Raw genomic sequence first — 22,573 nt, forward strand, 5'->3', positions numbered from 1 at the left:
GTAGCCATTTTCTGTTGTGGTTCCTTTTATTTGGAGACCTGCTGGCTGCATTTTTTGATGACTGCTGATGACTATGCAGGTGCCCCTTTTGCTTGTAGCCCAGGTGTCATTTTAAATAGCTTGGGGGAAAAAACAAAACCACAATCCCATCCCCAAAACTTCTTCACCTTTTCCCATAATTATTTGTTTTCCAGATTACATTCTCTGTATTTTGTTTCTTTCACTTCTGTAACATCTGTATCAAGATACTGATTCTTCATGCTGTCAGGACCAGTTTGGTGGCATGTTGAGTGAATTTGTGTAGGCCTTCTGGTAGTCCCAAGGTTTACCAATGTCTGTTATGAAGCATCAGATTATCTAGGGTTGTGTACTTGTGCTTTGCTTTCCTATTGGTTTGGGCATGTGTGTTACTGGGATGTAATACAATGAATTTTAAAGCTGGGATGTGAATGAACACCCAGCTTGAGCAGCAAAGATACTGTCCTGAAATCCTCTTGGAAAATTCACCCCAACTTTGAATCACACATGTTAGACAAGTTCAGGAAGAGAACTGCCCCAGAGCGGCTCAGGCTTTGACAGAGAGGATGAGACTATTGCCAGAAAACAAGATGATTAGGATGCAACAAAGGAGACAGAATGATGCTGCTGCAAAGGGTATTTGGGAAGAGTGCTCCAAAGGAGTGCTTTCAGTGGCATCCAGGTGGGGTTTGTTGCCAGAGCCATTAAAGCATAGTGGTGCCAGAGAAGCCTGCCAAGAAATTTAGGGATAATGGCACCTGTGGGTGTGCTTTCAATGGATGGCAGTGCCAGGCTGATTTTTTATTTTATTTTAATGGTGGCAGTGCTAGAAGTATTTAAGGCTAGTGTTATAGAAAGGGGTTTAATGATTGAAGTCACTGAGTTCTAGGAACCATTAAGCAAAAGCTGTTTCATGACTGTACTATTTATTATTTTTAAAGCTTGTTGGCAAACCACTTAATGCTGGAAAAGCATCCTGCAACCTGTATTCAAGCTGCTGCAGATGAGCAAGGAGACCATGGTGCTGATCTGAGTAGCCTAGCTTGGTTTCTGAATGTTCTGTGTGTTTTGTGCATCATGATAAATTAATGCAACTCCATGGGTCACCACTGGATGAAAGTACAGCAGCTCAGGTCTTCCGTGGTATTCACGTGCCCATTTCTTATTGAAAGTGGTGTTTCTCTTGTCTAAACACCAGCATGAGGATCTGGATCTTGAGGATTTTTGTGCACCTGTCTCACTTCTGTGATCCTAGCTGTACTTGGTTGGATTGATTCTGAGACTTGGATCCTGATGCAGCTCTAGTGACATTACCTCATGTAAGGTTAAGTGAGCTAGCTCAGGTCTGAACATGGAGTAAGTCATGCTCTTCTAGTTGTAAATGACAGACTTACCTGGCAAGACTTCCATATAAAGGAGAGACAAAGTCTATTCCTTCTGTTAACAATACTCTCAGAGCTTTCTATTGAGGCCATGGGGCTGGGATTCTCAACTTCTGTATCCCAAGAGCTGTGTTAAACTTGTGTTTAAGCCAGCTGCCAGCTCCAAAATTTTCCAGGGAAATGACCAGCTCTAGTAAATGACAGCTACAGTAAAGAGTGAATCAACATAAAATTTCCCTTTTACATTTTGAGATTTGCTTGTCCCATCCACTTCACATGGAAAGATTTTGATGGTAACTTTTTCTTCTGTTCTCTTTCTTTCCCCCTACCCCCCTTTCCCCTTTTCTCCCTTTCCTCCTTTCGTCCTTTCCATCTTTCTCTCTTTCTCTTTCCATCTTTCCGTCTTTCTTTCTGTCTGTCTTTCCATCTTTCTGTCTTGTTTTGAAGACCAGGCCTAAATGTCACCTTCTCTTACAGAGCTATTATGGGTTGCTATTGTTTTTATTATCCCATAGCTTCTCTGGGAAGAGAAGCATGGACGGGACCTCAGTGACACTGCCAGAGCAAGTCATCAGTGTCGGTGTCTGCTCCCCAGGAGGTCACAGGAAGCAGGTGGCTGTGCTAATTGTCCTCGCTCCCAACTCTTGTCCTTCCTGGAGGCAATTTAGACGTGGTCAGGAAATGTCAGGCCTACTGTGTCCCCCCAGGTTCACTACTTCATGCGTTCATAATAGCGTGAGGCATGTGGCAGGCAAGGGAAACTGTGTAGGAATCTTCCCGTGCTTCTCAAGCTCTGTGGCTACCTGGTTGGAAGGGCTGAATGCCACTGCTGCAAAGTGTGTTTAGGATTGTAGCTGGAATCCAGCAGAATAACAAAATAATTTTATGAAGCAAACAAAACCAGTCAAACAAAAACTAAAAGGTATTTTCCTAACATAGAGTGTCTCTTTCAAGCTATTGCTGAAAGTGCTAGGTGAGAAAAACTACAAAACCTGACAATGTCTAGGAAATTATGATCCACTTCTAGCTGGTGAATGAAGGATAAGAAATGTAAATGCATTTCCTGCTTAGGGCCAGTTGGGTTTTAATTGTCTTTGTTGCAACTGCACCACCCCTAGTCCCAACCCTACATGGCACTCATTGCTGTGCTTTAGAAGATCAGTCAGGGTCTTCCTACTTTGGATGAGCAGCTTCTTGACTGACTGGTTGATTTTTTTCACAGAGAGGGTACACAGCCTTACAGAATTACAGAATAAACCAAGTTGGAAGAGACCTCCCAAGATCAAGTCCAACTGATCACCCAACCCTATCTAATCAACTGAACCATGGTACTAAGTGCCGCATCCAGGCTTTTCTTAAACACCTCCAGGGATGATGACCCCACCCCTCCCTGGGCTGCCCATTCCAATGGCCAATCTCTCTTTCTGTGAAGAACTTCTTTCTAAGATCAAGGCTAAACTTCCCCCTGCACAGCTTGAGACTGTGTCCTCTTGTTCTGGTGCTGGTTGCCCGGGAGAAGAGACCAATCCCCACCTGGCTACAGCATCTCTCAGGTAATTGTAGAGAGCAAGGAGGTCTCCCCTGAGCCTCCTCTTCTCCAGGCTAAACAGCCCCAGCTCCCTCATTGCGCAGTTACCTCGCTGCACGTGTCACAGCCCACGCTGTAAGCCAAGTTTTCAACTACCACCGATAGTTCTTTAAGTGTCTTTTGGAATGTATCGACTCAAGTTGGATATGGTGTGATCTGAGAAAGAAATATCATGCTAATTATTTGTCTGCCATGTGCATTTTGGACGAAAATACTGAACTGCTCAGGTGTGTTCTTGGTTTTGCTGGGGCTACTTGCCTAAATAAGGTGGGCTGCAGGATTATGTGGCCGGTGAATCATGCTGCTTTCTGAATCACTCTTGCAAAAATACCAGCCTGAAACGCTAAAAAATAATGAGTACCTTGTACTTGGGCCTGCATGTTATTTAAAGTGTAACATTTTAAAGTGGAATATTTCCTAAAATGTCTGTTTTAAAAAAACCACTTTGCAGTTTCCCTTCAGAAGGGAAAAGGTGTCAGCGTTGTGGAAGAATATCTTGGATTTTTATCCAGCTATTTGCTATTTAAGCTCTCCTCTTTTCAGTGCAAGGAGATCAGCTGACAACAGCAGCATCCAAATCATGTTTGCAGCTGGGCAATTACAGTAGACCCTAAGATCTGCGACTGTCAACCATAAACGCAGATGCCTTCAAAGTTGTGTTTTTCTTCCATGTGGAAGTCGTTGGCATGGAACAGATGCCTTCATTTTGGAGAAACCAACCTCTGGATATAATTGGTTCTCTCTTCTCTTGTCCTCTAGGGACAGACTCTCACAGATGAGAAGGGGGAAAAAAGGCAGAGACACACACACTCACACATGACATGAAGCAGGAGTTTTCAGGATCCCTCTCTGTTTTGTCACATGGAACTGTTTTACAGCTGGAAGATTTCACTCCTGTTTTTAGCACCCTACACACATGATGATGCTGCTATATGGAAAAAAAATATGCAAATTTCTATATCTGGCCAGAGTTTATTATTAATCTAGGCACGCTTGTTTAGAAGTATGACAAGCATATCCAGCCTGTTTTACTTTAGTGTTAAATGGTGACTTCTGCACTACTGATGCTGGAGTCTCAGAAATGGAAAATTAAATGGCAGAAGAGACAAGATGGTTTAAAAAAGCTTCTGTTGCAGTGGTGGAATGAAAGTATTTTCATCAAATAGTTTGCTAGTTGTTAACACGGGAAGGAAAAAGCAAGTAGTTGACTTCAAATTTCCCCTAGCACACAGGCATTCAATTAAGGAAGCACTTTTAGAGGAATTTCAGCAGAATGCATCTGATAAACACCTGTGCTGAGCTGTTGCTGGACTCTTTGGGTAGGGTACCCAAGAGACTCTCTTCTTACTGCATATACTAAAACTGGATGATGGTAATGGGGCATAAAGGCTCTAAGGGAGAATCTGCCCACCCTGTGCCCATCAAAGGCTTTGTCACCCTCCCTCCCCTCCAGTGTAACAGCTACCAAATCATTGTATCACAGTATCACCAAGGTTGGAAGAGACCTCAAAGATCATCGAGTTCAACCTGTCACCATAGACCTCATGACTAGACCATGGCACCAAGTGCCACATCCAATCCCCTCTTGAACACCTCCAGGGATGGTGACTCCACCACCTCCCTGGGCAGCACATTGCAATGACGAATGACTCTCTCTGTGAAGAACTTTCTCCTCACCTCCAGCCTAAACTTCCTGTGGTGCAGCTTGAGACTGTGCTTTATGGTATTTAGTACTATTAAAATAAATGAATACCAGCTTTGGGGTACCTTCACAAAGTCACCGTGGCAGGCAGTGCTGTGTAAAGAGCTGTGGTATTCTTGGGTAGAGTGGGTACTTCCAGGTGGAGGGTACAGCAGGGATCTGAGACTGTTGGGAGGCAAACTACCTGTGCTGCTACCCAGGGGCCTGGAGCATTCGCTGAATGCTTTAGCTTTCTGAAGTTTTATTTCCCAGCTCTCTTTTATTTCCTTTCCTTTTTTCCTTTTTCATTTATTTTTTTAATCTATATTGCAATTTAACATACCAGTCCTGTTCAGTCAGCAGGTATACAGTTTATCTAGGCAAATGTAAATGTTCCAAGAGCTGTAAGAGTGTGGTCGCTTTGAGGATGCTTGCACCAGTGTAAGTAGGTTTTGTTGGCGGCACATTGATGCCCTGCGTTGATTTTTGGATTTTAATGGCAATTGCCATATTTTACGTGAGGAGTTTGCTACTGCTGAGGTATTTCTGTCTCCTAAAAGTTGGGCAGAAGTGTCACTAGCAATGGTGAACTTGTTGTGGGTAGTTGGTAGAATGCCTTTTAGACACTTGATGTAACTGGATAGCTGCAGTGGGATGGCCTCCTTTGTTTCCCCTGCCACCCCCAAGCTGTGTTGGGTAGAGGGTACTCACAGGGACTTCCAGCAGTTAGAAGGAAGCCTGAGGCTAAGTTAGCTTTGAACTTTTCTGTGGGTATCCTATGGTGTAGGACTCCAGGTCTGACTTGCAGAAGGTAGCACAACAGCATGCTGCATCTCTAAAGAAACATCTATTAAGGACAAAATTTAACCAGAGAACTGCTTAGGTGATGAAGGGGTTTCTGGCAGTAACTGGGAAGTGCAGTGCTGGTTGATTTCTTTTGCGGCTGATCCTGATATTTGTAGTCTTTACATCCTATTAATTCCTTGAAAGATAAGCTGATACAAGAATTACTTGCCAGGGCAAATGGCTCCTCTAAAAATCTTGGCTGGGGTTATATGCTCCTTCTCTCCACATATAAGATAAAAGCACTGTGAATATGAGGTTAACTGAATTCAAATAGAAGACTCTCTCGAGTTATTGCATTCCTTAGAAAATAAATACATTTCTCATATGGTTGAGATTGATCAAAAAAGTATTCTGTGTGCCAGTGATTACATTCCCATCTGTGATTAAGGTTTTCTGTCTGCATCTGGTTTTCACATTATATTTCTGTAACAAGAATCCTTTATATGGCAGAGTTCACTCTCTGTATTTTCTATTAGCTGCAGCTTGAACTACTGCACGGATCGCAGATTTACACATGTGGTTTTCATTACTTCATACCATTGAGAAAAAGTAATATTTGTTTGGGAAAGTATGTTTTTCACAATTTCCATGGTAATACAACATGTTGATCCTTTTTTATAACACTCCTGTAAGGCTACAAATTGTTTGAGGCATTCTGCTTGCAGTGAAGTTCAGGCTTTAGACAACCCTGCGCGTGCATTCGAACAACAGCAGCAGTTGACAGTTCAGGAGGCAAAAATGCACTTAAAAAAGGAGATTAGCGTGGAATGGGTATAGCAGAATGCATCCATCACTTTGGAGAATGTGGCATGTAGAGAAAATGAACGTGGGGCTGAAACAAAGGAAAGAGTAGTAAGTTGAAATGATGTCTTCATTGTAGCCGACAGATGGGCACTGGTTTGTATTTTTTTCTGAGTCAGAACATTTTTTTCCCTTCTTCTTTACAGTAAGAAGTTTAAACATCTTTTACCAGCCATGAAAAAGGAGTGTGCTGTGCAGCAGGCACACATACTGAATTGTTACGTTACACAGAACCACGGAATGGTTTGGGTTGGAAGGGACCCCCAGAGGTCGTCTCTACATCATTTAGCATATTTGATCATAATTATTTCTAGTGGTCAAATTAGTCGAATTTAGCAAAACATGAATAGATCTTTACAGATGGCTGCTGGGTGCAATTCTGAATCCAAAATGTGATGTTCGTTTAATGTTCCACTGTAAGTCCATATTTCAAGCAGATTGTGCTATCGTCACTTGGTAGAAAACTTCAGGTTTAAATGATCCCAGTGTAATCGATGGAGCCACTTGGTCAGTGAGGGGTTGTTCAGCTTTGGTAGGGGTGTGAGTTTATGGTCATAAAGACCAGATCAAAAAATACCAACAGTTTAGGGACTGTTGTACACATCTATGGAAATGTGTTATGCAAACATCTGCACAATTGGAAACCACATGATTCAGGAGAGGACACAACTGAGAGGTCAAGGTGTTGCTTATATAAGAACATGGTGACAGCTCAAGAATTTCATACAAAGTAAAAAATGTTGTTAGAAAAATGGTTATTACACCCAAGTTGGAGAGTCAAACCCACATTTTGGAGGTTATTTTACAAATGCCAAAGGTGGTTGTGTCATACTGAAAGCTTCACGGTTGGGTTGAGTCCTGCAGTCCCTCCATGCCTCTCCTTTTCAGTGAAATCAACAGAATTTTGGCTTGTGTCAGGGCTGTGGGGTAATGTCCGACCACAAACAGGAAAGAAAGAACTTTGAGTGGTGAACTCCTTTGTTCTGTAATCTTAACTTTAACTGGGGAAGGTTTGTTTTGATTTGAAGAGGGTGCTTGTTAGTGGGAAAGATTGCAATTTCTAGCACAAACACAAATGTGATGTTTTGCAAATGCCCTTGGGCAATACATTTTTGCAGTGAGGTCTAGTCCAGGAGAGGGCTGGGGCTGAGTTCTCTGTTAGATGCATGCAGCTGCGACCAGATCCTTTTGCATGCTTAACTTTATGTCCCCAAATACCTGAATAGTGGATTGAAGCATGTATGTGACTGTGTGTGCCTGGCTGTGGAAATCCTTCTGCCTTGACATAATTGCAACCCCCTGAAAAGCATATTAATGTCTTGGAAAAACTGACAACGCTGTAATACAGACTCCTACAAATGACAAAGTGTTTGTGTAACCCAAATAAACAGTTTTGGTAGGTGTTGGAGTGGGAGGGGAATTCCTTTTCAGAAGTGGGAGAACGATTTGTAAATACATCAATAGCTTTTCGATCTCCCTTTGTTTAAATGTGTTTGCTATTGTGACTTACCCAATCCAAATCAGTACAGTGATGTGTAATTGCCAGGTCTCTATTTTCAGTACCCATATTCATTTAATAAATAGTGCTCTAGAGCTTCCTTTGAACCAGGTAAAGTATGTAATATTTTGTATTATGTGAATGTATTTAATGCCAAACATTTTAACAGAATTAGCTAATAGTTGTTTTCATGGTAGAATACAGGCTGCCCTTACTTTGCTGCCCTTTATATGTCATAAACTGTTTTAAATGAGCAACTTCAGAAACAGCCTTTGTGGAAGAATTAATGCAGTTTTAAAGTACAGCTTTCTATTAACTAACAAAATATGGGTAATTGATTTGGAATGATAGCATTTCTGTCTTACCTTTTTATTTAAGACTACTATTATCATGCAAATGAAGGGGTGTGGAGCTTCAAACTACCTGTGATATGTGCTTCTTTTTTTCCTTTTTTTTCTTTTTTCTTTGTCCTTTCTTTTTTATTTTTCTTTTCTTTTTATTTTCTTTTTTTTTCCTTCTTCTTTTTTTCCCCCTTTTTTTTATTTTCTTTTCTTTTTCATTTGTTGTTGTCAATAGAAAAGATTGATCTCTGGGCTGGTGAACATACTATCTGTCCCAGTCAGAAAAGGGAAGAGGAAATTAGCAGAGCGGTTGGTGGAGAATGATATCTGTCAAAAGAAACACTTGGAGAGCACTGAGTTTAGTGATAGGTGACTGCCGGAAAAAAGGGAACTTTGAATTTTGTCAAGGTAAGGAACAGACAAATATTTGATTTTGTAATGTGCATACCTTTTAGAAGTTATTTTTAGTATCTGTACCTTGCCTTGTAAACTGTAACTAAAAAATGAATCTTTCCCTTCAGCTGCTAACGAGTTTGCCTAAATCAATGAAGGCGGTGTCTTCCCTTCAGTATCACTGAAGAGGAGTACAGCAAGGCCAATAAAATCCCTCAGTGATGACTTTTCTAGACCTTCCTTAGCTGAAAAGTACATGTATGTGAAATTTGTAACTGTGGGGTTTGTGGGCTTGGTGCTATACGTGTTCTTTATGTTGCATGTCAATGTTACATGGCTGGGCTATGAAAATAGTAAGAATGTTCAGTTTCCTGAGCTGTGAATTGGAACAATATTTGCAACTGGGTTAAGGGAGAGTTATAATCGCTTTGGCAAACTGGTTGTGTTTGTAATTTAGTGGAAGCCTCTGGTAAACTCATTGCGTTGGGAATCTGTGATAAATCTGACTGAGAATGGATATTTCTGCTGTTATGTGCAAAGTCTTTTTTTCATACTGGAAAATTCAATATGCTATGGCAGAACAAAATTTCTAGATAACCTACAACTGTCATTCCAGTCTTTACTGTTGCTACCTTTATTTCTCTTAAAATGGTTTGTCTAGATGGCAAGAAGCTACTGAACTGATTTGCTTTCCACCACTTGGATACTTTCTTTCTCGGTGCTGGAGCATTTCGCCTGTGATGTAACTTTGATAGAGAATGGTATCAAAACAAAAGGAAGAGTATCTGGGTAGTCGAGGCTGTGCTCTGGTTAGTTTTGCAGGCAGCTAGGCCTTGATCGTATCACTTGTCATCCAACCCAGCATGCCAGAGCCCATGCTGCCCTGTTTGTGGGGTGTGGAAAGGAGATGGCGCCCAGCTGAGAGAGCAGCAGGAGGCTCTGCACATCATGTTGTAGCAAGGGGCTGGCGCTGAGGTTTTGTGCACCGGTGTGAACGTGCTTTTAAAAAATTAAATCCTATTAAAAATGAATTTGCATTCTAATTCGACTTCCTAGCTCAGCTTAAAAGAAGTAAATACTTCTCTGGGACCTTCCTGTACACAGGCAGCATTGGAAAAGAGTGGATAATCTTTCTGGGCTGCTTCTTGCTTTTTTGATTTGCTAATGTATCAGTGTATAGCTTCTGACTGACTCTTTTTTTCCCTGCCTGTTTTTTTTAAGTGCTTGTGTAGCTTGTACAGGTGGCTGTTGGTGGGTTTCTTTTGCCATGTGGGTCGTCATAAAGCATTTAAAAAATAAATAAATGTAAAACTAAAGATTTCATGCCTGAAGCACGCAGCGCTGGCATACTAATGGGAAGCTTATTGTGCTTTATTGCTGTCAGAGCACGTGCAAGATAATGGAAATTTCCTACAACTTAGGAGAAAGGCATGTTTCCTAATACTATTCATTTTTATAGAAAGAGGGAATTAATATGACTGAAATTCAATTCATCTTTATGAAGTCCAAATGATCTAGTTGTACTACTGAAATATTCATAAACGGGAGGAAATGGCACGTGAAGCGCTGGGCAAGTCAGGCTGCCCTGTATCACCTGGGTGCAGGGATGTCTCTACCGTTGTGAAGTTGCGCTGTACCGAGTGATTCTCACTGTAGCCTTAGACCAAAACACATCCTCCAATAACACAATTTAAAGAGGTTATGTTGTTGTGTAGTTTTCACCCTGATGATGAGGGTAATTCAAAATGGCTCTTTACAAGATCAGTGGTAGTTAGCAGCTGTTAGGTCTTTAGATTGGGCATTCTTTGCCATTTCATTGAAATGGAGTGACTGGGTGAGGTACCTACATATGGATGGATGTTTGTCACACATTCAAAAACTATAGTCTCGCAGAGTCACACAGAATGGACCAGGTTGGAAGAGACCTTCGAGATCATCAAGTCCAGCCGATCACCCAGCCCTATCTAATCAACTAGACCATGGCACTAAGTGCCGCATCCAGGCTTTTCATAAACACCTCTAGGGACATTGACCCCACCACCTCCCTGGGCAGCACATTCCAATGGCCAATCTCTGTGAAGAACTTCTTTCCAAGATCAAGCCTAAACTTCCCCCTGCACAGCTTGAGACAGTGTCCTCTTGTTCTGGTGCTGGTTGCCTGGGAGAAGAGACCAATCCCCACCTGGCTACAGCATCTCTCAGGTAATTGTAGAGAGCAATGAGCCTCTTCTTCTCCAGGCTAAACAAGTCTTAAAAGGCCAAGAAATTAGCATTTTTCCACTCTGAAATTGGGATGAGTGATTAGAGATGAGGCCATCACTCCTGGAGCTTAATTTAATATGGACTTCATGGTGCCCAAGGAGATTTGACTTGCTATTTGAAACCAAAATGGAATAAAAGGCAAAATAAAAGCTGTTTGACTCCATCACCTCCTTGAAGCAGTGTCCTCTCATAGCATTAAACTACCTTCCTATTCTTAGGCTTTTGAGATCCCTTTTTTACATCCTCATCCATCTTTTGCTCTTGCAAACCCTTCCTGGTTTCCATCTTTCTCCTCAAAACATTTGTTTGCTTAGCTGTGTATCTTAGTACAAATTGAAAGAATAAGCCCCCTTCTAACACAGAACAGATGCAGAAGGGGATGAGTGTATTATAGACAGTGAATTGTTGTTACACTGCTCACAATCAGATTTTCATCTGTTCATGTGGTGCACACCTGTGGCTTGCTGGTGTTGCTCTTGATTGGAGTGTGAGAGATCTTTATGAAAAACAAAGCTGGGCTGACAAGAAGAGACTCCAGGGCACACACAGGTTACTTCACATGTAGTAAGAAAGTGAAATCTGGAATACTCTGGTTTGGAGAGAATGCCTCCTGACGAGGGAGCGTGCCTGGGTGACTCTGCAAAGGAACCCTGGGCCCTGCTCCTTGCTGCCTTGCAAGTAAAGCGTTTTTCTCTGTAGGTCAGGTTGATTTGGACCAGTGGAGAGCAGTGGCTGATTTCTCCAGCTTACTTTCTGAGTGAGTAAGAGTATCCTGGGCAGGAATCCAGCTTTTGAAGTACAAAGAAAATAACCCATAATCTATATAAAATGCTGGTGGATGGGGAAGGGAGGAAATTTGCAGGAGAATAACAGAGTTTGAGAACAATTGTGTTAAAAGCAGAATGTAAGGGGAGTGTGTGTGTGACATTAGTATTTATTTTAATTTGAAAATACGGTCCTTGAAACGTTCGAGGTGAGCAGGGGACAGGCTCTCATGATATGATATTAGTAGACTGAAACCAAATGCTCCAGCTAAAGCTGAAGTTCCTTTTTTCAAAGTGATTTGTTTTCTTTCTCCTGAGTTTGCAGAGTTTAGGTTATTTTTCTTTCTTTTTTTTTTTTTTTTTAACCTTTTTTCTTTTTTTTTTTACTTTCTTTCTTTTTTCCCTTTCTTCTTTTCCCCCCACTTTGGGTTATATGCTGTGGCTCTGATAACATTAATGGGCTTTGCCCCACATGGAGCAGCGAGTGTATTGTAGCACTGCTTACTGATCCCAGGTCAGTGTGATGCGTGAAATCAATTTATTTGAATCTCTTTGCCTGTATAGGAATTTGGCAGCGTGCCAGTTGTTTTCATTTAATGTTCTTTGTGTTGAACACAGGCAAGCAGGCATGCTTTTGTACTCCTCTTTCTTCTGGGCTCTTCTCTTTTCAGCCAATATTCCATTCTGTGGATTTTTTAGAAAGAACTAGGAATGTGTTACCTTTCTTTAAAAAAGGGGAAAAAAAAAGATTTTTGTTTAAATAGCCTTTAAAGAGCATAGAAAGTAGGTCAGCCACAGAGCAGCAGTCTGTGTAGGGGTTTCACTGCGTATAGGTGGTAACACCTGCCTTTTCTTCTTTCTCAAATTTGGGGGAAAAGAGAGAGAAAACACTGGTCTGTTTATTTTATGCTGCCTCCTGTGATTTCTGCCATCTTGGAAGACAAAGGCTCCTCAATAATGATTAAATCAGGATAATTTTACTTCTTAATAAATGTGTTTGTTGGGTGAATTGGAAATATTTTTCAAGCCCTTTTTCATGTTGAGTGATGACCTTAGCCTAAGCATTCATTCGGGAATTCCTTGCCTCTTCTTTCTGCCTGTTCAATATTGTGGGTGTCTGGCAGAAGGACAGCTACCCCAAAATACCCAGTGCTTGCCTTTTCCCTTTCTTTTCATGGGTAAGCAGCAAGGCATGTGGAACAGAGCAAGTGATTTAGCCATTTTTAAATGGGGAAAAAAAAAATTACAAAAGATCAGGGCTAGAGAGGAGTAGATGGACAGGAGTTAGATACTTCCAGGAGGATTTGCTGCAGAGCTCGGTGTGGGCCCCGTCGGTGCTCGGGGCGGTTCGTGCGGAAGTCGATCGGCAGAACCGCGGAGCCGCAGCGCAGGGGTCAAACTCGTACACATCAGCCCCGTTTCCTTGTTTAATTACCTGAAGAGCAAAACATCCAGGCTGGGAGTGTGTGAAAGCCCAGTATCTCGAGCAGCAGTTTGCCGCTCTGACATCCTGCAAGGCCAGCCCAGTCTGCCCGCACACGTCAGGGCGGGTTCCTGACAGCGGGCTATCTCTGCCGGGCCTGGGTTCCTTCCATTCAGGAGGCATTGTGTGGAACAGGGTTTGGTCAGGAATTTGAGGTTCCTGCCGGTTCTTCCAGCCCAGACAACCTTGTGACAGATAGGCCTGATTTAAAAAAAAAATTTAAATTATTATTTTAAAGAATAATAATGAGACAAAAAATCTGCTCTTTTTAGTCTTTTGGCATTGGTATAACACTGACTGAAACAAAACAGATTAACTCTTCTGCTTCTGATTTTGTGGCTTTTCCCTTCGGCTACATTCTTTCTCCCCCTGCTCAACCTCTTGTTTTCAGAGGTAGTGTGTTCCGAGAAGTTCTTTCAGGTGGAGTTTGTGCTATGCAGCAAATAAACATTTGAAAATGTTAATTATTTGTGTAGTGATCATTAACATAATCATCATTCTTGGCATTTTAAGTTTTTCATTTTAAGCATGGTTGGCAAGGTTATTTATCCCATGGATTCAAACCAAGCCAGTGTTTGTTCTGGCATGGCCAGCTAAACCAGTGGTGGCAGCTGTCAGTGCTTCCTATTGCCCTATCCATGTGATTTTTCAGGTGTTCAGTTTGGTGTTACATTTTAAAATGTTGGGGTGGTGTCAGCTTGTGGTCCTTGCTTGTTGTAGCTGCTGCTTATTGAGGACATCCAACCGGTTGAACTTGTGGGTGCATGAGGCAGGCTCGGTCTCATAGAGTGAAAGTGTTCATCAGGATGAACAGCTCAGGCTTTTATCTGAAAGATACTCATTTAGTTAATTTAGTTAAAAGTCTTGAATACTCTAGTTTTATTTGTGAGGACTTAAAGTATGGCTTCTTGTTTGAATGATAAATGAAGATTGTAGGTCTGATTTAGATAATTCTGATATTTTAAAGCACAGTGCTGATCATAGTTGTAGTGGTAGAACATAAGGTCACAAGGCACAAGTAGTTGAGGGAGAGAACATAACTAAATGGCTTTGCAGCAAAAATGAGTGTAGCATGTGACTGCTGCCTTTTATTGTGGTGGGCAGAAGCTGGTCCAAGGAAGATATTTGTGGAGAAGGAGAGATGAAAGTTACTAAGGCTTTCAGTCCGGTCTGTACAGTTGTATCTGCAGTCTTGGAGGACATTTCGGGTACTTAGTAGGTGAAACTTTTGAGCAGTAATTTATATTCTCCCTGCTAATACTGCATTAAGATTTTGGAACACAGATTCAAGGGTGTACTTTTCATCTTGCATGCAAACATTACCAGGAGAAGGTTCTGGGGACCCTTCATTAATAGAGGATAGCCTTCAGTGGGCATATGCAGCTGGGAGTCAATGATAGTGCAGCGGGACCAGAAGAGTCATTATGATCTATTATGCCACTAATCCTCTAAGAAGGATTTGCAGGGGATGGTGCAACAAAAGAGCTGTTACAGTGTATCAGATCAATAATTGTGATCTAATAAACTCTTATATATGTACATAATCCATCACCTTTAGAATCAGGCCACCTTCTTCATTATGAACTCTTCAGACTACTCCGGTGTAAAGGTACCTTGAAGTAAAGTGAATTACTTAGGTAGTTTTAAATATCACTTATCCCTTCATACTGTAAAGAAGCTGTGGTTTAAATGAGCATTGCTTGCAACTATAGGATTCCAAAAGGATGGTTTATGCCTTGTGATCAGTGCCATGTTCCCATATGATTTGTACATGTAAAGGAAATTTTGTGTCTGTATGAAACTGCTGTTAGTTAAACATTTTCAAGTCCCTCCTTCCAGTGTTTGACATGCCCTTATGATTTTGCAGAGTTCATAATCTAATGCACTGTCCATGACCTCTACCTAACCAGTGTCCACCTCAACCAGCAGCATAGCAGAAGGAAGTTCTCTGTGGACATGTGGTGACAACAATAACCACGCTTGTCTTTCCTTCTTCCCATCAAGTATCTGGCTTGTCCCTGAAAATGGCAGGAAATTACAGCCTTTAATCTATGGTTGCCACCTCAAAAATGCCTCAGAAAAAATGGGTTTAAATCAGCATTCTGTTTGAAAAAGCATGTATCTGGGGCATGTCTGCAAGTCTCTGCTGAGATAATCTTACTCAAGGAGGGTTCTCATGGGTAACAGTTCCCAACCTGGTTTGGGCTTTATTAAAACTGGCACCTTGCATTATGCCCAAACACTTAGTGCTGCTCTTTGCAGATGTTCTCCTAGTATGAAGTGGTGTAATTTGCTCTTGATATGAAATTCCACTTCATAATCACCTCTGCATTCTCCTGCTTCTCTTCTAAATGGCTACAATGAAGCATCATGCGGAGTCAAACATAATTAGATAAAAATGAAACAGTATTTAAAGGCCCATGTTCCTCAAGGCTCCTCCCCTTTCCAAAAGAAACAAAAATTCTCTGTCTTAATTTTCCTTAGCTATGATGGGATTTGTTTGGGTCAGACAAAAAGCACAAAGCTTATGTCAACACATTATGGTTCCAGGGAGCATGGTGTGCTCCTCTGGTTGCACTTTACTCGCTTTTGTAATGGAAACCTAACTGGCATGGTGTGTGTTCCTCAGTCTTAGAGTGCTGGTGGCTGACCTTTCACTGATGTGTTAATTGTGGGTAATATTTTATGGCAGTATGTAGAGCTTCAGATTCTGGAACTTCCAGCTTTCAGGCTTAGCAGAGATGAGAGAGGATCAATGTCCAAAGCAGCAGGAGCAGAGATAAGTCATGTAGTGGCTTGGAGAAGGGAGGTGTGTAGCAGGGTGAGGAGATGGCTCCAGAATCAAGAATGGCAGAGAAAAGACAGAGAGTACTGAACAGAAAATTGAGAGAAAAATGTGATGTGTAACTAAGGAAACAATGGAGAGGAAAATTTTCTTTGACTAAAATCAGTGCCTTCCTTTGTCACTCACAAATAATAATGCATTTCCATCATCAAGGGTGGAATGAGACTGTGCACTGATTCTGCTGTGTTTTGAGACACCAAACTGCATTAGAGCAGTTCGCTTGGTAATATTACATTGCCATTTTAGCAATTACAGGGTCTGCCAGTGGGTTGTCCTATTATAGCTGTGAGAGGACTCATCCATAACTACTTTTCTGTTACGACTTCTCATCATGTAAAAAGGTGCCCCCTGCCTTTGTGGCATTAGACCTTTTCATTCATCAGGCAAAGTTAAAGGAGTTGATGAGGAAGTGGTTTTTGCACCTGGCTCTGGAAAGCAAATACTTTCAGTGGGGAAGTGATGCTTTGCTCTCCTAGATATGCTCAGATATTTATTTGCAGTCTTCATTCATGGCACTCTTGAAATTGCTCAGTTGTAGACAGATGTCATACTAAAATAAAAGCATTAATAGTAAACACTAACATGCTGTACAATGGCACAGCAACAATAGCTTTGTATCTCAGCCCCTTTGAACAAAGCTTTTGTACCACTCTAAATGTAGTAAATGAGTACAAATTGATCAATATATGACAAAATGGTGAAGAAGGCGGGTCAAGAGGTAAGAATATTTCCACAGAAAACATTTTTTCCCCCTGTTGATAATGGCAGAATGAACACAAATGGGTTTTGTCTTGCTGTGTATGTGCTCCACCTGGTGGATTTTCCTGAGAGTGGTTTTAATCCTTGCTAATAAGGGGAAGCTGGCTTTAATTAGGTCTAAAACACAGTAACAAGACTGAAGGCAATTTTGGGAGTAGCAATAGCACTGCGGGAGGCAGATTTGGGGAAAGAAAGCATTACAATTTGATCATTTCTCTTGGTCAGTACTTGGTCTATGAAAGCTTGGCACCCCGAATCAATTAATGATAACAGTTTTCTCCCAACTCATCTAGAGATTAATAGTTAAGAAGCCCAAATCTATGGCTAGTGGGGTTAGTTAGATGTGATCAGTGAAAGCCAGGATTTGCTATGGTTTCCCCTCCAATTTGTGAGCCCTCATGGTAAGCAGCAGTGCTATTGAAGAGGAGAGATCCTGGGCTGAAGTGTCGCCGCTGAGCATTGGCGTTAGCTGGCTTTGCAAACATTGTTTTCTTTGGAATTCGCAGGGACTCGGTTATGCTTTGATCATCTCATTGTTCTCCTTAGGTTATTGTTTTTTCCTTTAGAGTATAATGGCTCCCTAACAGAAGGTGAAGTTTAGAAAATAGTGTCTCCATATGCAAGGGATTTGGAGACCTTTTTATTGTCTTTAAAAATGTCATTCATAGTCCTCATTAGCATTTATTGTTGCAAGCGTACAAGCAGAAAATGTGAAATTGGTATGTCATGAATAGCTCCACAGAGCTCTAGAGCCCTGAAATTTTGCCTGCAGTGTGGTGTGGGGCAGGCATTGAGAGAAAGCTGGCCAGATGGCTGCCAGCACAGAGCAGAGCTGCAGGTTTTTGTCTCTGGTGCTGAGAGGAGGGAAAGTTCACTGGAGCATACGCTATCACCCCTTGCGCTTTAACAAAACTAACTCGCCATCAGTCAAAACAGGGAGGTGGTGACATTGAAACAAAAGTTTTCAATATAATGTAACAGTCCTTGTCAAATGAATAAAATATGTTTAGTTAGTGTCACAAATATTGATGTGTTACAAAGAAAAATGCAAGGCTGGAATTTATGGCTAGTGATAGATAGGCTTTCACACAAATATGCTCTCACATTATCTTTATTATGAAAATCCTATGCATTGAAAAGACATCGATTAGAGGTCAAAACTAGGGTTAATATACTACAGCAGGAGGAGTTTCCCTACCCATGTTAAACGAGCAAACACCCCGAGCTCAAAGTGAAGAAGCAACTGATGGCTTGAAATGTTTGGTTTGGTTTGGTTTCTTTCCTTTATTTTTTTTTCAGTCTTAAAATATGATCCCATGTCAGCAGGACAAGATAGTCTCATCCAGACGTCACCAGCTCACCCTGAATGTATTCTTTCTCCTGTCAGTAAGACAACATCTTTGATATTTTCTTGTGTCCTTTCAGAAAGAAGATCAAATCAATAATTTCTTTTTAAAGTCCACCAATGGTGTCTATGCTTAGATGGTGATGTTTCACATTCCTTTGAATCTGAATGAGGAGAGAAGTTAACAGGCAACTCTAAGTTATGTTACCTACGTTATGGAAAAGTCTGTCATAAAAAATGGAAGGCAGAACTTGGTTTAGCCCAGATCAAGTGAAAGAAAGAAATAACAAAACATATATATATGTGTGTGTGTATATATATATATATACACACACACATACACACACACACATATATGTATTTTGTTACTAAAATGTGTTCAGAGAGCAGAAGAGCCATGCGGTCTTTTAGACCTGAAGCCTAAGTTGTCCTTCATTCTGAGTCAATTAATTTTTTGGAGGTTCTTCTCCTATGATAGCTCTTTATCTATATTTTCAGTGCTTTAAAACCTGAAATATACCTGGAATGCCACTGGGATTTTATTGGCAACATTCATCAAGGATGAATTTTTTGGTTTTGACTTTTCTCTTTTTTGAGACCAAAAAGCCATAGGCAATCTATGTTCCCAAGTCTGATCCATTGCCAAGGTTGCTTTTCTTAACAGATTATTCAAAATCCACTTTAGAGGACTAATTTCTGATTATCCCATTGAAATAATGTGATTTTTGAGTTTTCTTAACTGGAAAAAAGGGATGAATATTTTCTCACCTCAAATGATTTTAACCCAGTACTAGAGGTAAAATAATGAAGAGTTTCTCTTAGACAGCCTAGAAAATCTTCTTCCCAGCTTGGTGGCTCTAGCTGGGACTCAACTATTCAACTGTTATGTGTGTAGGTAATCTCAATTAAGCTGTGTTTCACCAAGCTATCTATGTTTTAAGGGTCCCATTTGCAATTTTTCAGAAGTCCAGAAAGCTTTGCTTAAGGAAATGTTTAGTGTTATCTGGCAGACATTTTGTGTTGCGTGCATTAAGAGCTCCTGTTAACAGATAAAAACATATCTTAGTGCAATATTTTAATGCTATTTCCCAGCAAAGAATTAGAAATTTCCTAGATGTCCTTCTTTATTGGCTTGTACTCTTTTGTGATAGTGCAGTAAAAAGAAGGGATGGGTAGGTAGAATGTCAGGGAAATAGCCATACTGAGCGTATCTATTCCGGTCCCAGGTGGAATACTGTTGGACTAGATGATAGGAGATACTGGGCACTCAGAAATTGGTCAGCTCCTCCTGAAGATGTTGCTTTTACTGTACTTGGCCTGGACAACCAACTGAATAAAGTTCAGAAAGCATCCAGAAGTGGTCGTCCCCCGTCCCCCCCCATCAGCTCTACAGCTCACACATTAGGTGGGTTTGCCCTGTCAGTGGGATGCCTTAAGAAAACACTAATAGCTTCCAGCTGGGTGGAAAATCAAAACGTTTGGGGGCTGACAAAACTAGGAGATTTGAATTTGAAAGCCCAGCTAATGCCTCCATTTTTATTTACCACTCGCCCATAAAAGATTATTTTCCAATATGTCAGCCTCATTTGGTGGCCAGTGGTCTGAAAGTGAAAGTGGAACAAGCAAGCGGGGAAATCTGGACATTAGTGAGTCCGCCCTTTCAAGCTGGTGTGCCACTTTGTGGAATGGCCTTCCCTGAGATTGGGGGGGTCCTAATGACCATTCATCAATGCTCGTTGACTGATCATTGAGTGCCTTCGCATTCAGTTTATCAAGTCTTGCACATAAAAAGTCAGAATAAGCATTATTCAGCTTTGTTAAAGCCAACTAGGAGTAAAATGCTCCATTTGAACCCATTTTGCCCTTGGTTTTTCACTTTGTTAATGCAGTCCTGCTTAAATGAGTGCTTTTATTGGGTCGGTTAGAATATCTGAAACTATTAATTCTCTTGTATTGAATAGCTGGTGGCAGGCCAGAGCAGATGGGGTAGAAAACTATTTGGTTGGGTGTATTGCTTTCAATTAGGATCAATGAGGTTTCAGCTCCTTTGAATTAACTCACTTAATACCCACTGTGTGAAGTCACAATGTATCACAACAGTCTGCTAGAACTAGAGCGGGAAGTTGAGAAGTCCTACAGAAAAGCTTTGAGTTAAATTCTTCCTTCACTGTTAATAGAGAGCTTTCATTAACTACAGATGCATTTCAGTGGACTTCCAGGCCCTGTTATTAAGCTAGGTTTGTGCAAAAGGCAACCTCCCTGCTTCTAAGGGGGGATCGTATGGAATTCCTCTTTTCCATCAGATCCATGTCTTCGTCCCCTTACATCATCAACTGCATTAAAATCTTTCCTTCCCCTTCAAATATATAAACATGGAGACTGGTTCCTGCCCTCTTTACCCATTTAAAAATCAGGAGTTGTGGAGGATTATTTAAAATTACTTTGTGAAGTGTTTTGCATGGCTGTCAAAGAAGGAGCTGATTCCCACCCAGGAAGGTGGCACATAATACATACCATAAAGTAACTGGCCGAAGATGGTCTCCTGGATTTTTCACTCCCTTTCATTTTGGTCTTGCACATAGTGGTGACTCTTGGGACACAGCAGAATTGTTCCCATGTTAAAACCACTGCCGTTCCTTTCTTAGCTGAGAATAAAACCGTTGCACAGGGAGTGGGCTGCCCACCTTTGCTTGGCCGGCTAAAATGACAGACCTGGTGCAAAAACTGTTAGGGCAAGCTTTAAATGACAGCATTAAAAATGGGCGTGGGGAGGGGAAAGCGAATAAATACCCACAGATATTTATTCAGGGAGGACTGCCAAATGGGTTGTAGCCTGCCTCAGTGTATTAAATAATGAGAGGGGAAAACTATTCATGCAGCTGGCTGCTTGAGAAAATGCTGAAGTAGTCTCAGATGCACAGGCATTCTGTTAGCCCCTTCCACAAGCAGACTTCTAGGTGAGAATCTCCAGGGATCCAGGTTTTGTTGACGTGGATCAATTTAAGTGGCAATTACTGTAGTCAGATAACAGCTTAAAAAGGCTTTTTACACACAGAAAAAAAAAAAAATAAGATGCATAATCACACAGCATATGGAAGTTCAATTTCGTGAGCTGTGGTCTGTGGATTTACAATGTACTGATATTAAGACCTTCTTTTAAGAGTGAATATTGTTCTGTTTTATTAAAATGCCTCATACCTTTGACATGTTACTTTATACTCTGAAGCCGATTCAGGCTGCATCTATGTTGATGAAAGGTTGCATTTCCGACTGTGAAAATGTTTTTCCCTTCATGTAGAGTGTGGCATTAAAGGAGAAAAAACAACGCAGCAAATGCGGTACTCGCTGACTGGTTTTAAATAGTGCATCAAATAATAAAACAAAGAGAATGGTAAATTCTGTCAAGGCCTCAGTGGCGCAGGCTTTGCTCGTCCTCCTTTTTCCTTGCTTCTTCTCCCTTTCCCCCCTGTGCTTTTCCCCCCTCCATGAAAGCAGTCTGTCATGAAAACGTTTTCATGTTTTGGTGTTTTTCTTGAGCTCTCTGACACTCAAAAATCCATTAGAGAGAACTTCATTACAGCAGCTATCTGCCACAGATGAAGAAAAGACCTGCCTCAAGTAGCAGAGACGTTAGATTGTGACTGCCTGCCGGGGTGTTTACTGGGGCGAGGGGAGCTGCTGCTGCTGCTGCTGCTCTGATTGCATTGAATTTGCCAGTCCTGTGTTTGAAGGCTCTCTCCTATTTAAGTGAAGCTTAAAGGTGACACTCGGGTAGTGTTGCAAAGTTATTGTGGAGATATCAGTAAATTAAGTGACTTATCTGCTTTAAGTGAGAAATATTCATGAGTCCAGTCTGGATATTGGAAGGGTTGTTATTTTGTGCTTAATTCTGCATGTGTGTCCTTTTCCTAAATAGATCTTTATCAGGCTCTGTGGCAGCTAGAGGAAGGAAGAGGAAGGCCTGCAAGCAGAGTTGTTTGTGCGTAATAGAGGCAGAAGATGGCACAGCACAAAACCAGGGGGATGCATAAATAAGTACAAAAGGATGAGTCTTACGCTGACAGGAATGCAGCTTCTGAGGGTCTGGCTGAGAATCGCTGCCTTTCTACATGGCTTGAAACGTAGGCTGCAGAGGCAAAGTCAGAACCCGGACCTGGGTGCTAATTGCTGGAGAAATGGTCGTTAGGAAAGGGAGAAGCTTTTGCAAGTGCTAAATGGGAGGAGAGTTTTTTAAGAAAGGGAGATATTTTCCCTCGTGCCTGGAATTTTGTGGAAGGCTGTACGAGCCACAGAAGGCATGCGAGTCAGGCGTATGTTTCTCCTAAGAGGCAAAGATGTTTTACAAAGGACTAAAGAGGGACTGCTGAGAAGAAAATAGCCAGCTTTAGATAAAGCACTATAACAAAGACTTGTAGTTTTATGTATCATGGTGTCCATTAAAGCTTAATAGGGAAGAGTGCATTGAACCTAGCCAGGCATACGTTATTCATGTGAAGGATAAACATTTAAGGGGTGTGCAAAACCAGAAATGGGGAGGACATGATTGTTTAGCTTTTGAAAACGGTTT

The 22,573-nt window shown here is 41.4% G+C and overlaps 1 protein-coding gene across 4 annotated transcripts in view; it reads left to right on the forward strand.

Moving 5' to 3' along the window:
• Positions 1-22,573, forward strand: part of RUNX1T1 (RUNX1 partner transcriptional co-repressor 1) — a 118,657-nt gene that overhangs the window by 12,993 nt on the left and 83,091 nt on the right. The window contains exon 2 of one of the 4 annotated variants that reach the window (XM_054167189.1): positions 8,391-8,563. The exons of the other annotated variants lie outside the window; for them this stretch is intronic. Within the exon in view, the coding sequence (XP_054023164.1) occupies positions 8,476-8,563 (88 nt within the window). The 5' untranslated portion in view covers positions 8,391-8,475. The remainder of the gene's footprint in view (positions 1-8,390; positions 8,564-22,573) is intronic. 4 annotated transcript variants of the gene reach the window in all.

The sequence above is a fragment of the Dryobates pubescens genome, chromosome 14 (genome assembly GCF_014839835.1).
Source record: "Dryobates pubescens isolate bDryPub1 chromosome 14, bDryPub1.pri, whole genome shotgun sequence".
In the NCBI taxonomy this organism is placed as follows: domain Eukaryota; kingdom Metazoa; phylum Chordata; class Aves; order Piciformes; family Picidae; genus Dryobates; species Dryobates pubescens.